The sequence below is a fragment of the Maniola jurtina genome, chromosome Z (genome assembly GCF_905333055.1).
Source record: "Maniola jurtina chromosome Z, ilManJurt1.1, whole genome shotgun sequence".
Classification (NCBI taxonomy): domain Eukaryota; kingdom Metazoa; phylum Arthropoda; class Insecta; order Lepidoptera; family Nymphalidae; genus Maniola; species Maniola jurtina.
In genome coordinates, this window is record NC_060058.1 from 4,761,640 (window position 1) to 4,777,806 (window position 16,167).

General features: G+C 36.0%; 1 protein-coding gene across 3 annotated transcripts in view; it reads left to right on the forward strand.

The window, feature by feature from the left end:
- Window positions 1-12,685, forward strand: part of LOC123880725 (general transcriptional corepressor trfA-like) — an 89,769-nt gene extending 77,084 nt beyond the window's left edge. For all 3 annotated transcript variants that reach the window (XM_045929008.1, XM_045929009.1, XM_045929010.1), the window contains exons 12-17: window positions 521-658; window positions 6,035-6,187; window positions 7,291-7,469; window positions 7,806-8,009; window positions 8,454-8,600; window positions 9,424-12,685. In XM_045929008.1, coding sequence (XP_045784964.1) covers window positions 521-658; window positions 6,035-6,187; window positions 7,291-7,469; window positions 7,806-8,009; window positions 8,454-8,600; window positions 9,424-9,687 — 1,085 coding nt within the window. In that variant the 3' untranslated portion in view covers window positions 9,688-12,685. The remainder of the gene's footprint in view (window positions 1-520; window positions 659-6,034; window positions 6,188-7,290; window positions 7,470-7,805; window positions 8,010-8,453; window positions 8,601-9,423) is intronic.
- Window positions 12,686-16,167: the final 3,482 nt, after the last annotated feature.

Here is a 16,167-nt window from a genome sequence, read left to right on the forward strand (position 1 = left end):
CTTTTTGGGTCGGGGGTTAATTAAGAAGGCCGTTCATGGAAGCGACAACAAGTTGGCGGGTGGAGCCTAAAATAGTGCTGTTTCCATGGAAGAAGGAAATAACATTACCTGTGCGTGGCATCGTTGCTCTCTAACCGCACCTCACCTCGAGTGAGGTCGGGTAAATGAATTTTACTTGAGATACAATATTGTTTAGACAGAAACGGCAAACGTTTATTAAAATCAATTAGCAAAAAATTAACGTATCTAATACCAAACGTCGATTCGCGTTCTTCAAACATCACGTATTTTGATCTTGAGTAGGTAAGTTCCGCTCGTAAATGTTAATTGCAATAGCGTGCTCTCACACTGGACTATGAGCGACCATGGACCATGGCTCTCTTAATCTACCTAGCACATTCTGCTGTCCGAAGTGGTGACAGTCTTGATCTATCATTAGCTCCACTTAAAGCCTACATCATGTAAGTTTTTTTTATTGATTATTATCTGAAATGAACATTTCTTATTTCTTCTTTTCCAGAGGAAGATGAGTCACAGATATTCGTGAAGTTTTTCAAATTTCACAAATGCTACGATCTGATCCCCACGTCTGCTAAGCTGGTGGTGTTCGACACGCAGCTGCTGGTGAAGAAGGCCTTCTTCGCCCTCGTTTACAATGGTGAGTCACTATTGCGCCTATCATCCACAGAGTCGCCGAATCGAATCACAGTATTTCGTCTCTCATATTATATTTCCTAAGCGTAAGTAGATGAGCTTGTTTCTTTGCTAATAGACACAGTTTCACTCTATGGGCCTGCACAGACTTCTGTTTGCGGGGATAAAGACCCTAATCGATTACTACGGCGTTTCGCCATACTTACGTATTAATCCATATGCAACGCAGTTCTTAGTGATCCAATTTTGTCCTCCTCGAAAAATAATCTCTCGTCTGTGCAGGCCGAGAAACAAATACTTGCGATTTCATTCGGCGACCTAGTGTCATTAGGTTTTATGCTTGTGTCATTTGAAATTTAGTTAGGTCTATCTTTAGTTATTTATATATCCTACCTTGCTGTTTTTTATGTAGGTAGTGCCTATTCTGCCCATGTTTTCGAAAAGCGATACAAAAAGCTATTATGTCTTCGAATTAACAGCTTTGTTCCACATCCCGCCCCCATCTAATCACCCTATCAACGCGCTGCATTTTTACACGAGGTACTATTATTTCAATCTGTGGCATCGCATTGCTTCCTAGGATTTCTTTGTTTTATTTCCGCTAGTGTAGTTTCTGATTTCCTTTGTTGCAATAGCTTGTTATTGTGAATTATCGTATTTCTTATTGTTTTCTATCTAATCTTATTACACTCGTAGAATCGGCGTTAGTCACATTTCTCGCTGACTCGCACCATTTGCGTAGTTGTGTTTGTTTAATATTCAACACTTAGGCCAAATAAAGAGAACAAAAGGAGTCCGATCTAATAGATAGAACCAGCATTAGACTGTTTCGGATTTTATTTCCACCACCGCACCGCACAAGAACTTTTCGGTGTTATATGCGTCTTATGTAAAGGAAAACGTTGTGAGGAAACCTGCATGCCTGAGAGTTCTCCATGATTTTTTCAAAGGAAGTTTGCCAATCCGCACTTGGCCAGCATGGGATACTATTATACCAAACCCTTCTCATTCTGAAAGGAGCCCCATGGCATAGAGAAGAATCTGCTCAGTGCCCGTGCTGACTGCTGAGTAGTCGGCGTTGAGTTTATTTATTTATTTATTTATTTAATAATAATATCTCAGCATGCTTACAGTAAAACCAAAACGCATACTGAGTCAGACGTTACAATACATACATATTTTGTTAAATTCGGAGATACTAATGCTAAAAATATCTAATTTTTGGTGCTGAGCAATCACATCGTTGAGTAAGGCAAGTGCTCGTAAGGTTGGCGCATTTTGGGCAAAAATTGTCCTCGTTGTTGCCAGATGAAAAAAGGGCAGGCGTCTGCACGAACGAACAGCCCTATCCGGCGCCCTCACCTCCAAAGCACATCTACACAGGGTATCAGGGTTGTCAACCTTGTTCTGGAGTTGATAACGCCGATGATGTTGTCGTGAAATAAAATGAGACAAATAAATGAATAGAAGGCCCCGAATTACAGTAAAACTAAAATTATTTTTTTCATCGTGATTTCAATCAAAATATACTGTTTGAACTTTAAATAGGTATTGTAGCGTCCTTAAATAGAGATGACGCTTTGGCAAAAAAGATTGAAATGGGTCAAGTTTGACGTCATTACATGTCTGATGAAGAAAGTTATTTAAGAATTGTGTCAGCGTTTATTCTACGAGTATGATGACTGCCTCGTTCATCTAGTAATTAGCATCGACTGCGATTGACTAGGTTCTGGGTTCAATTCCCGGATCGGATCGGGTCTAAAATAGTATTTGATTTTTCTGATAGGAAATTCTCAGTATACTAGCTCGGAGTTAGGATGTTAGTGGTTTATCACCCCCGTGCCTCGGAGAGCACTTAAAGCCGTTCTGCATTTGATCTCCCTCCGGTCGTGTCGGATTTCCGTCCCATCAAGCTATGAGGGTGAAGGTAGGGGTTTTGTTTGCGCACACACTATTGTGCCCTGTAATACCTTTCGCGCTATTGTCTCTATGGAGATTGGCCGCCGTGACTGAAATTCAGTTGGGAGGATATTATTATTATGATGATTCTGCTGTATCCAACCATTTCATATTAAACCATGACATAATATTACTATACCCACCTCACTAGATACGACTGTAAGCATTGAATCATCATCGCCGACCCGAAGTCTCTCAGATTGTGAAATTAGGTCAGTAGCCGTGACCTTTTGTGTCGTTAACAAAGGGATTTTTATAAATTCGCTCGATCTTTTTATTCGAGACGACTATCAACTTATTTTGGTACTTGACTAGAACAGTATAAAAAGATAGGTACGTCATAATATAGTCGATTGATGGGACAATCCTGCGGGCTGACAGCACGTGACAGGCCGAGACGGGGGATGGGTTATACTGACTGGAAAAAGTCACCAGCACAAACTAGCTATTTTTCTTAGGTCTTCTAACTGATAATAATGATTATTATCAGTTAGAAGACCTAACGAACCTTTCCATAGCGGATATCGTATGGTTAACAAAAGTAACACATACGAGTAAAGAGGGGAATATGCTACCGGGACACCAATAACCCGTATCCCAAATACGAAGAATTAAATAAAATGGTCGTAATATAGGACTGATCGCCCTCATGGCACGGCTGGGGTCCGCTTTATAAGTACGCACAGTCAATCAGTCATTCAGGTAGGTAGGTGCGGACCGTAAAAACGGCTCGTCCGCAAATGCAAAGAGTCTCACTGTTGGTATTTATGCTACGAAAGTATAGTATGCGACAGGCTGAGATGGCAACACATGCGCACGTCACTCGCGCTATCCTGCACCGCACTAGCGCGGGGGCTGTGCGGGTGTGCAGGACGTCCCCACCCCGATCGCCATCTCGAACTGTCGCGTACTATAGATAACCGTGTCTTATCCGACGATCGTCGTCCATAAAGTTTTGATTGATTCAATTTGCGTTTCTTCTATTCACTGGATGAATGTACAGGACAATGTCACTTAAATAAAGAAAGTACGATGAAATCCTTTGTGTCACAGTTACTGGTCCCCAATTACATAATCTTATACCATATATAGATATGTTACTTTCATATTTAAGGCGTTTTAAATTTGTGCTCGGCGATGAGCAAGACAGAAAGTATACAAACGGCACGCGAGTGAGTAGGTTAGACTACAAATGTAATCCAAGTGGCGTAGTTTTAAGGCTTTGTTTTAGGTATCTGCTTCTTTTTAACATATACGTAATATAGAATATCATTGCTGGTACCCAATAGCATTTTGTACATAGTAATATAGTTTAAGCTTTGCGAATTTCTCATAATATTGTATGTCCATTAACCCATCTGCATTAAATACGTTGACTATGGCGAGAACTATTAAATTACATAAGTTAAATCTTTGATGGCTCAGCGAAGTACATAATAATTGCAATTATCATCAAAGACTAGTGATGTTTTATGGTTTATGTCACAGCTCTCACTTGCCACCATGGTATGCAGTCTCCGTAAGAAACAATACATCCGTTGGCGTGGAATTGAAGGTGTTTGTCATTCCATAATATGTATTATCCACAGTAATATTTATATGCGGAAGTTTGTCTGTCTGTCTGCTTCCTTTCACGGCCCGCTCGTTTGACGGATTATGACGAAATTTGGTACAAAAATAGATAGCTTACATCGAGAACACGGATTGAGGCTAGTTTTTATCCCGGAAAATCGAAAAGTGTAGGTTATTATAAATGCCGTGATTTAAAAGAACGTAAATCCACGTAGACGAAATCGACTATTTTTATTCCGGAAAAATCAACGAGTTGCCAAGGGTCTTTAAAAGCCCCCAAATCCACATAGATGAAGTCGCGGGCATCATCTAGTTTTCTTTAAATAATTTTTGGTTACTATTAATGTTTTAAATTTTACTTAAATAAAAATATGTATATTCTATTCGAAAGTTAATTGTTGAAATAGAAAAGCTTGCTTGCTTAATTTGTAATACAAAATATTGTATGTTTTACGGTACTATAAAACGTCAGATAAATTCCAATTAGATAGATTGATACGTAAGATTCTGGTATAACAAAGTTTTCTTCAAAAATATAATAGGTTGTATTTTTTCGATGCTATTTACTGACAGTTTCACTTTATTCCCAATTGCACTCTCCACTGCTGTGTTTTGTGGTATATTGTTTCTTATGGATGTCCTCATTGTGCATTGTAGCAATTACATTATAATTATTAAATCATTTTAATTACTTTGTTTTTGCACTGTTGTCCATTTTGTGGTTTGTCATGAGCGATATTGATTCATTTTCACAATTTACGACATTCAGTATGGAGCGAGCTGGATGTTTTTTCATGATTTTAAAAAAATAAACTCAAAATTGCTGAGTTTTTTCAGTATTTACTCATTCGTTATCCTTTTATGTGTGTGTATTTTTTCACAGTGGAGATTGGCAATAGATCATATTATGGATTTCAGTCCCTATGCTTTATATATTTTGCTGTAGGAGTATTTGGCGTTAAATGATTTCAGAATTCATTTGCTATCTTAATTTTACGGTTCCGTACCTTCGGGTGCCAACGAGACGCTATTACTAAGTCTCCGCTGTCCGTCCGTCTATCTGTCAGCGGACTGTACTTATCTCGTAAATCGTAATAGGTAGAGAGTTGAATTTTTCACAGAATGTGTATTTTTATTGCCGCTATAACCACAAAATATAATATATATATATATATATATATACTATATATATATATATATATATATATAGCAGAACATTTGAAAAATTAAAAAGTGTTATTTCTTATTCGATAGTACGGAACCTTTCATTTTTGAGTTTTACTCGCACTTGACCGATTTTTCATCTTCTTATCAGTTTTAAGGTTTCTTGTAAAAGGCGTAGAAATTGTGTTTAAAACGTAGAAGTAAAAATCGTGGATGAGATACACTTTCACACACTGAGAGAAACTTAACATTTGGATCATTCAAAAAAAAAAAACCTATTCATAGTTTCAAATAGCTGTTTACTTTGATCTAAGTTATATTTAATAAAGAATACTGTAATGTAGATAATATTTAAGAACCAAAAGCAACAAAGTTTACTTTATTTCGATTTAAAAGTTTCGATATCTCGGATGGATCGATTGTTAATAATGTCGGAGCAGAACTTATTGGCCATTATGAAATTTTTGTTATTTGTTGTTATAGCGGCAAAATAAATACACATTCTGTGAAAATTTCCACTCTATACCCTTATTCCGTAACTCTTTATCATGGTTATGGCAATTTTTGACGTCCGTAAGCTCGTCTTATAATACCTACTCATTAGCAAGTGTAGACATTGCCCAACTGTTGTGATTTTATAACAGTTGAGCTGAAACTGAACCAGTGTTTTTTCCATTTTCCCCAGGAGTACGCGCCGCGCCATTGTGGGACTCGCAAAGGCAGATGTTTGTTGGCATGCTCACTATCACGGATTTCATAAAGATCCTACAGATGTACTACACTAGTGCCAACGTCACTATGGACGAGTTAGAAGAACACCGCCTGGAGACGTGGCGACGTGAGTTTCAAAATCTCTTGTATATTTTTAGGGTTCCGTACGTCAAAAGGAAAAACAGAACCCTTATAGGATCACTTTGTTGTCTGTCTGTCTGTCCGTCCGTCGTGTCTGTCAAGAAAACCTATAAGGTACCTACTTCCCGTTGACCTAGAATCATGAAATTTGGCAGGCAGGTAGGTCTTATAGCACAAGTAAAGGAATAAATCTGAAAACCGTGAATTTGTGGTTACATCACAGAAAAAAATATGTGTTTTTATTTTCAGATTTTCCAGGATAAAAAGTAGCCTATGCCCGTCCCTGGGATATAAGCTAACTCTGTACCCGTCAGAATTGGTTAAACTATTGGGCCGTGAAAAGGTAGCAGAGAGACAAACAGACAGACAGACACACTTTCGCATTTATAATATTATAGTATGGATCTCCTTTCAAAATACTTTTCTCACGGTAAACAGATACGTGACCGTATCAAATTTGTTTATGTGAAAGCATAGGTGATCTAAGTGTTGCGATATTTCACACGCTGAAGCAGAACATGTATCTAGAGAATTCCTGTGTATGTGAAATTATATTCCAAAGAATCGGATCTTAGTATCTCATTTATCTGGTTTGTTCGAACAATTGAATCAGGAGTTATATTGCATTGAATTGCACAAATAAACTCGGATTGCCTGTTTTTGTACTTTATAATATTTGTAATTTTCCATACCCAAAAGTGTTTCTGTTTTTTTGTAACCTCTTTATGTCTTTCTAATGAAATGATTTCAACGAAATTGTCAATCTCCCTAACGCAGTGATGAGCGCTATGGTCTTGTAATGGGAGGTCCGGGTTCGATTCCCGGGAGGGGCATTTGGAAATTTATAATTTCAATTAAATTGTCTCTGGTCTGGTCTGATGGGAGGCTTTGTAAAACTTGCCGTGCAAAAAGTTAGAAACCGATTATCTTTTCCATATTATCGAGTTTGCATTTTAGACTGCATCATTACTTACCATGGCCACCATGCAAAAAAAAGTGTTTTTTTTTTGTACATGGCATGGAGCCCTTTGTGTGCGCGTTCGACTCGCACTTGACTGGTCTTTCATTCTACGTATGATTTCTTTACAGAGGTGCTGAAAGGCTCTGTGATGCCACTCGTGTCAATAGGCCCCGATGCATCGCTCTTCGACGCTATAAAGATGCTGATAACAAACCGCATCCACAGACTGCCGGTCATCGACCACGAGACCGGCAACGTGCTGTATATACTCACGCACAAAAGGATACTACGATTCCTGTTTCTCTACGTAAGTTGATCACATGGTCTACCCTTAATGTGTAAGTGTTTGCCACACACTTACACATTAACCATTACACATTACACATTAGGTTGGTGGCCTGTGCTCAGTGTTTTGTATTACAACATTATTATTTGTACGCCATGATATGACAGATTGTAGCTCGAAACATAAAAATTGTAATTAACAATGAATTTATGTACCTACCTGCAATCAACAAATAAATGGTTTTATTTGGACTTCAATTAGCCGCTTTGGAGTCGTTATGATCCCACGTTGATACTGTCTGCGTTACGTGCAAAAGGGCATTTTGTTCAAAATTGATTTTAATAATATTTTCCACAGATAAACGAATTGCCGAAGCCGTCGTACTTGCAGAAGAAGCTTCGTGATCTGCGCATTGGCACCCTCAATGATATCGAAACCGCTACTGAAGACACGTCAATCATTGAAGCCCTGCGGAAGTTTGTGAACAGACGCGTTTCAGCCCTTCCGCTCATCGACAGCGAAGGCCGCCTGAAGGATATATACGCCAAATTTGATGTTATTGTAAGTATTTATCCACGTGCCACGGCCTTGCGCCGCCTAAATCCAGCGGCTTAATTCGGAGGGGTCTTCCAACAAATTGCTACAAGAGATGATATAATGGTAGATCCCTTTGTCCAACAGTGAACGTCCATCAGTTGATAATAATGATAAGTATTCTGCTCGGACCAATTATTACACTGGACGGAACTTGGTATCATACACTACTACGCATTTGATATAAGGATATTAAATGCGTGGTAGTAAGTGACCGTTTAGTCATTTAAAAACAGATTTAAGTAAAACAATCAAGCTCATTGGTCTGGTTACGAATTAAGTTAATAAAAAACGCTTTTCAAGCTACCCCGTTTTCATCTTAGATTATGTCATAACTTACCACCAGGTGCTATCGCAGTTAAGGGCTAATGTATAATGCCTCTTGTTATAATGTTTCTTTTCATATTACAGAATTTGGCAGCTGAAAAGACTTACAACAACCTTGATGTGTCATTGAAGAAAGCGAACGAGCATCGCAACGAGTGGTTCGAGGGTGTACAAAAGTGTAATCTCGACGAAACGCTCTACGAAGTCATGGAAAGAATCGTACGCGCCGAGGTACATAAACTCTCATATTATTCCATCAAAGACAGGCTAAAATATTGTAGATCACTGCTTTTTTTCCAATTTATAATATATGAAGATTTCGTTCTTGTAAAATACTATTATCAAATTAATATTTACAGGTAATTAAAACTCTAGCAGAAACTTAGCGCTATTATAACACTACAGAATAAAATCATACAAATAACCATTTGCCTTGTATTTGTAGTTTTTTACTACCATTAATTTAGTTTTTACATCTATCACATCGGCACTCCGAGCACTATTAACTTTAGGATATCGGTGATGCGACCTTGAACTTTTTATCCATCCCGAAATCCCCCAAACTTGTCACTTAAATAAAGTTGAAAACTAAAACCCGACTGCGATCGTTCTAATAAACGCTGAAATATTATATTAGAGCAAAATTGTTTTTCTGTCGCTTGGTATATTTAATGTTGTTGTACATTTATATTCATGAGCTCAGAATTTTCTCCTCTTTCATTTGACATCCCACTCGATACAATGCAAAAAAAAATTTTGGAGATCTCCACTTTTTTTGATGTAACATCCGTTAGGTCAATTTTTTTCGTATAAAATATAGCCTATGTCACCCGGACCTTTACAACGAATCAATTGCCACCTCATTCATCAAAAACGGCCCAGTAGTTTAGGTGCTACGGTGGAACACAGAATCTGGATACAAACATACACACATACATACATAGACTGCTAAAATCATAACCTTTCCTTTTGGCTTTTCCGCAGTCGGGTAAAAACTAGACATCCTTCGTTCTGTTCAAAACCTCAGGCTTATTAGATGCTCTTACAATTTCAGGTGCATCGTCTTGTAGTTGTGGACGAAGAAGACAAAGTGATAGGCATAATATCGCTGTCAGATCTCTTGATGTACCTTGTGTTGCGCCCCACTGGTGACTGTGAGGGTGCCAGTCTGCGCAACGAGCATGGACCTATAGAAGAAAAAGACGAAACCCCTACTCGAGACGACTCAGAGGACACAGGGTCAAAGGCGAGCCTCGAAGTAGACGACACAGAGTCAAAAGACGAAATTGAGTGCCAAGAACTGAATGTGGTTGAGTGAATATAGAATCTAGTGTTAGTTTTAATTCTTAGTGCGAGCGTGGTTCTTTTCACAGATGGTTGTGATATATAATTGTAGCGCGATAGTGTTTTATCACCGCGACCTTTCACATTGGGGCGGGATCGCTATTAGGGTCTAAACAAACTGTCTGGATTTTGACTGCCAGCCATCTACAAAACAGGGATGTTGCTAATACAATCAGCAATAACAAGCTAAGGCCACGATTACACCTGTAAGTTTTACTCAAGTAAGTAGCTTAGATAATTAATTAACAACTTTACTAATGTAAAGTTGTCGTAAGTTAGTCACGTAAGCTACTTACGTCAGTAAAGCTCCTATATATAATCTGTAAAGAAACCTAATTATATTTATTAATTTCGGTTATTAATGGATAGTTAAACTTAGATTAACAGAGGATGTGGATTTTATTTAATTTGGAAGACGCTCTGTTTTATAATCCCTAAAAAAAGTTATTTTTCACATAGGCAACATCTCTAGTGCAGATTGCATGCAGCTTTAAGGTGCCCACGCACTTGAACTGAACTGCGCGTCCCTTATTTTTCTGCAATGCTAAGCTGACTGGAAATAAACTCGCAATCAGTTATGTCGGCTACAATAAAAGTTGCGAATTGCAGTCCAAATGCAGACCGTCTGTGTAGAACCTTACTCTATTTATCCCATGTGTCCTTTGAAAAGGATTCTTTGTAAAAAAAAATACTTTTTAGCATAATGGGTCATAATTTCCGAACATCATTTTTAAGTAGGAGAAATTGTCGCGTTTCGCGCAAGAGCGATAGTAAGCGGGTAACCCGTAAATAAGTGATTTTATACATAGGGTGTTTTATTTGTCTGGTACAGTATAAGGAATTGTAAGACCAAAAGAGACACAAAATATCTTCCTTTTCCTATTTACAACTACATAAGCAGATAATAATAATAGTTCCATTTTGGTCAAGCGTGAACATTCCATAAAGCATAATAAAACCACATTGTTTAACATAAATCAACTCGGTTTCATGTTAGGCTCAATTTACTCTAATGTCACAAAAATCTGAACACTGGTGGTTTTTCTCATACATGTTTTCTTTTTTTTTCTAATACTGTCTCAGAAATAAAACACTGTATTTTTGTAATTCTGTTTCGAACCGCTTCGGCGATCGCGGCATTTTAACACTAATTCCATTTTAATATTATACTATTTATTTGCGTACTTTGGTCCGTATGATTGTTATTATTGTTAATTAATTACTTAAAGCTTGTTTTTGTTAAGGTTGGTCTTATTAATAAAGAATCAAAGATTTCAATAGCCTTAACATACAATAATTAAAATATGACACAAAGTCCAAAGCACTTATTACACAGGTCCCGGAATAAAATATTCCAGGAAGAATGAGTGGGTTTATTTCATACCGGACTCGGGTTCAAAGAATGGTCGTATGATATTGTTTGATTTAGGCTACACTCTGCCGCTCCCATACCCTTTTGCCCAATAGCTCGGCAAGACCCGGTCATGGTGTAAATAAATCAGACCTTACTCGACCTTATTTATATAGGTTTTCTTTTTTGAGTTCAGAGGTTTTAGATAACTTCTATATTTCGAGGAGTATGTCTCCATCTTTTAAACTTTTTATATAGACTGTGTTTAGTTTAAGTCTGTTTTTTCTTTATATTACGTAATACATAAAATTCGAATACGATTGATGTATGATACTTTAGTGATGCCGTTTTAAAGTGTAGTATCATCCAAGTAGGTACAGTAATAACCAACCGATTCATCCTGACTTTTTATAATCACAAAAACTAGTCTTCAAATATCTTGTTATATTACGTTGAAACAGTACTTCAAGGTGTAACACGGTATACAGTACCCGGCAGGGAATATTGTAGATCGACCTTTAGAAACAGATAGCGGTTTCGTAGAACGTTGTCGTTGAGACAGACTAAACGTCACATAGGTATGAGTGACGGAGACAACGCTCTACGAAGCCGAAATCTCTTTCTAAAGGTGGATGTACAATATTTCCTGTCAGTTACTGTAGGTACTTATGTGAAATAGGAGAAAAAATATTTGTTTTGGATTTATTTAAGTCGTGTTTATAAAAGTAATGAGAGTAAAAGTTTCCGTTAACTTTTTCAAGTTGATGTAATTTTTATTAATCACCGAGGTTCGGTTTCATTATTAGTTTGCTCGTTCACTGAGTCACGACTTATATTCATTTGTGATTATAATTCTTAAAATTTATATGTTGATTGATTTAGAATTATTATTTTTTGGCTATAGTTTTTAAAATATTTTAATTTTTGTTTAACTTTCTTTCCATAAACTTTTTAAACGCTATTATGGAAATGGAAATATTAGTTGATAATAATAAAATTTACTATTAACATACTTCACATGAAGACATAATTTTTATGAGAGATTGAAGTAAATTTTATATCGTATTGCAGGTCTGGACATGTTAGATGCCATCTGAAATATATTTGTACCTATTTAGTAACATTTTAAATAAACTTAACGTTTAATTAAACTAAATTAGATGCAACCAATGATATTTAAATATAAGAAGTTAGTATTGGTATATTTTATAATATTTTTGTAGCCAAATGATAAAAGTAATTATAATAAATATGTTACACTTAGATGATTTCGGTGTGCACCCGTCTGGACAGATTTTTAAATGGGCATAAAAAATATACAATTTTATATTTCCCATATCAAAACTATTTCTGTTTGTTGGCAATACGAGGATTGCAATTTTTTAGTTTACTGATTTTATTTATCATGAAAACATAAGCAATATGCGCATAATATAGTTTAAATTTAAAACGTTTTTCTAGCTTAACACTCCACCTAATCAGATACATAGGTACTATATTTTTTTTTTTATTAGATTGTGAGTGACAAATAAGAAGTGTGCAATAAAAAATTTCGTCATAATACTTTCTATTAGATATTTAAAAAAAAAAAAACAATTGAAATGTTTTAATGTATAAGCAACTGGGCTAGCATCGCAATGTGATCGCTGTCTGATACTATTGGCTAAACTACAAGCAAGAAAATAAATTCAACCTATCGCAACAATTGCTATTGAAGCAATATTAACAGGGCTCTCTCCATCACTCGTTTCATACAATCGTAGTTCCAATTTGAATATTAAGCAACCAAAGTCCATGAAATTTTGCAGACATATTCTAGAAACTATTATCTGTGTCTGTGGTGTTTTAGATTTTTCTAAAAATATGTAGTTTTAAAATTACAGGGGCTCAAAGATTTGTATGAAAATTTTTAAGACCGCGTAACTTTGAAACCGAATATTTTAACAGAAATCTGGAAAACCACAGACATAGATATTAGTTTCTAGAATATGTCTGCAAAATTTCATGGACTTTGGTTCCTTAATATTCAAATGAAATTGGAACTACGATTGTATGAAGCGAGTGAAGGAGAGAGCCCTCTTAATATGACCACAATTTTCGTGCTAGTCTAGTATCAGTTGTTATCATTGAAACTGTTTAAAATGCAAATCAAGTTTGGTACTTAGCGGTCGCGGTAAGGTGGCATTCATTTTAATTTCTAATAATTTTTACCTGACGAAATCCATATCCACACTGATGTTTCTAATGAAAAGTCTGTCTGTTTTCATGCTCAACCACTGAAACAATCTTGATAAAATTTGGAAAAGAGATAGGTTGCATGAAACAAATATAGGATACTTTTGATGAAAAATTTTCTACAGAACTATTTTAACCTAAATCTACGTAGACGAAGCCACGGGTATGTATAAAAAATTATACGCGTGTTTTTCGGAGCTTGATTGACCTTACACCGCGCCGACCGCGATCCAACAGTCTTGATTTGTTATGACGGAATAAGAAGTTTATTAAAAACTAAAAATAAAAGTTCCTTGCAAAAACTTAACTTTAAATCTCATTTAAAACTTTGAAAATAATTTTTTTTTTTACATTTTGAAGGCAATATAATAATAGCATAGTAAAAAACGACGGGATAAAAGATCGCCTGAAATCGGGTTAGAAAAAAATACTAGTATTTTTATAATTATAACTTATCACTATGCGTTTTAACTGAGAAGAGCACTGCGTTGTTTGAAATGTAATGTCAAATTAGACGTTAAATTCGAGATTTCTTTAGGTTTTTTACTTGTACGTATATAAAATTTCTTGAATAAATTTTTAAAAATAAAAACAGCAAAATTTAAATCTAGCGAAAACTTCAGTTGCTGATGGTACTAAGTTTCATAGGCTTGCACGTTAAGGACTACCTTGTCATTGGTTTTCTCTATTGGAATGCATAGAATATGTAATATGTTATATTGTGTACATATTCCTAATCTCCTTTTCACTGTAAGGCGAACCTTCGTAGATTGCAAGTACTATAACATACGCTAAAGTATTATAAAATGTGTTATTAATTTATGTATAGTTTAGCGATTAGCAGTAACTTGTCTATTATATTTGTATTAATAAAATAACATCTTAGTGTTACAATCCTAATTCGTATGTTAATAGCATCTATAATGTTCAAACCTTTTTTTAATGTTATTTTAAAATTACTTTGGAAGTAACATTTGGTTTATTCTACGAAAGAATACGCTACTATAAAACGCACATCTTTCATAGATATCGTAAAGAATTACAAAAATAAAACTTGGTTCCGTGAAAGTTTGTTTTCTTGAATTTTCCCTTACCGGTTGTTGGTTGTCGGCCCAGCGGGTTGATTCGCTGACTCAGTGATCAACTGCACTGAATAATCTTCTTACTTTGCTTTATGACTGACTTGAACACTGAATGATAGCCACCAAGCTCATTTGACGTTAATTTTTAATCCATTGAAGGTTATCTATGTAAAATTATTTTACTATCACTTAGCGAAGCAGCAATGTATAACCAACCTTGTCAAATGAGTTGGTGTTGATCACTGAGTTAGCGGATGACCCCGCTGCTACTGGTCTTCTAAATATATATAAAGAAAAGATCTATCGAATGATGATCTATCAACGCACAGCTCAAACCAATGGACGGATCGGGCTGTTTGGCATGTAGATAGCTATTATAATATAGACTAAGAAAAGCATTTTTGAAAATTCAACCCCATAAGAGCCGTTCCCACTTGTCGTGTCGTGGGCCCGGATTTTAATCGGATGTTCCAGCGGCAGAACATTTTATATGAAGCTATTCACCTTGTCTAAAACTGATTTCGTGTCAAAATGATCAGTGGAAACGCACCCTTAGGGCCGGCGCACATGGCGGAGCACAGCGCAGAGCATGCCCGTGAAGTTTTTTAATCGCGTGACACATTACGCGAATTTGTACCAGAGAATGCGCGAGCACGCGCGGGACTGCGCGCAGATGCGCAAGTATCCGCACGGATGCACATTTGATTTTAGATATTATTTCAATGAGGACAATGTCGATAATATTTTGACTGTGAAAAATGCCCTGCGCTGCACTCCACCATATGCGCGCCGGCCCTTAGGCGTACTATTTACACGGTTTTACGCGCAAATTCAAATCCGCGCGATGCTTGTGGAAGCAATATATTGGTGCGCAGTAAGAGCTGGACAAGGACGACAGCAAAACTTTACTGTGTTCTATGCTTATTATTATGCTTATTTTTTTAATCTACATGCCTAGTTTGTGCATTTTATTTGGCAATAATAGTATACCTAAGCGGAATCTGATAAAACTTTATTTTTCGAAGGGGTTAAAATAAAACTCAGTATCATTTATTAAACATTATATTACAGTTCATTAAACTTACAGTTTAGATATACATATATATCACAAAAATAGTTCCGAATCATAGCAGCTATATTATTATACACAAACAAATATTATTTCTCTTTGGTCCAAAATCTTTATGGCGTTATCGCCGCATTATACTTAACATCAGGTCCAAACATATATAGGATAATATTTTTTTTAACACAGCTATTTAGATTACGTTAAAAGCATATAAACAGGAATTGTTAAACGAAGTGGCAAGTAAAAAAAAAAGTTATCAAATTTTTATAATATAAACGCTGTCCTAAATTTTTTCCTCTTGTCTGGCATTTGTTATTATTCTCTTTTGAGAACAGGAACTGGTATTTCTAAAAACCTAGTAAAATAGTTTTTATGACTAAACTACCATTTGCGTCCAGCAACCATCTTTACAATCATTTTATTTCTATACTCAGTAACTACCTAGGAAGTAGAAGTACCTAAGAAGTAATCCAAAGTAAAAAAAGAATCTTTTAATTGCGTATCGCAGTAACCTCGCTGAATTCTGTCAACGAGACTTGATAAAACTGTTTGGAAATCCAATAATAGAAAAAGTGCCAGACGCGAGCAAATTGTTCCAACATCATTTTTACGTCTATAATAAATTTTTCTATGAAAATGTTTTCTATAATCGCATTCATTTAATTTCTATATATTTTATTTTCTAATAATACATACAAACATCCTAATAGTTAGTAC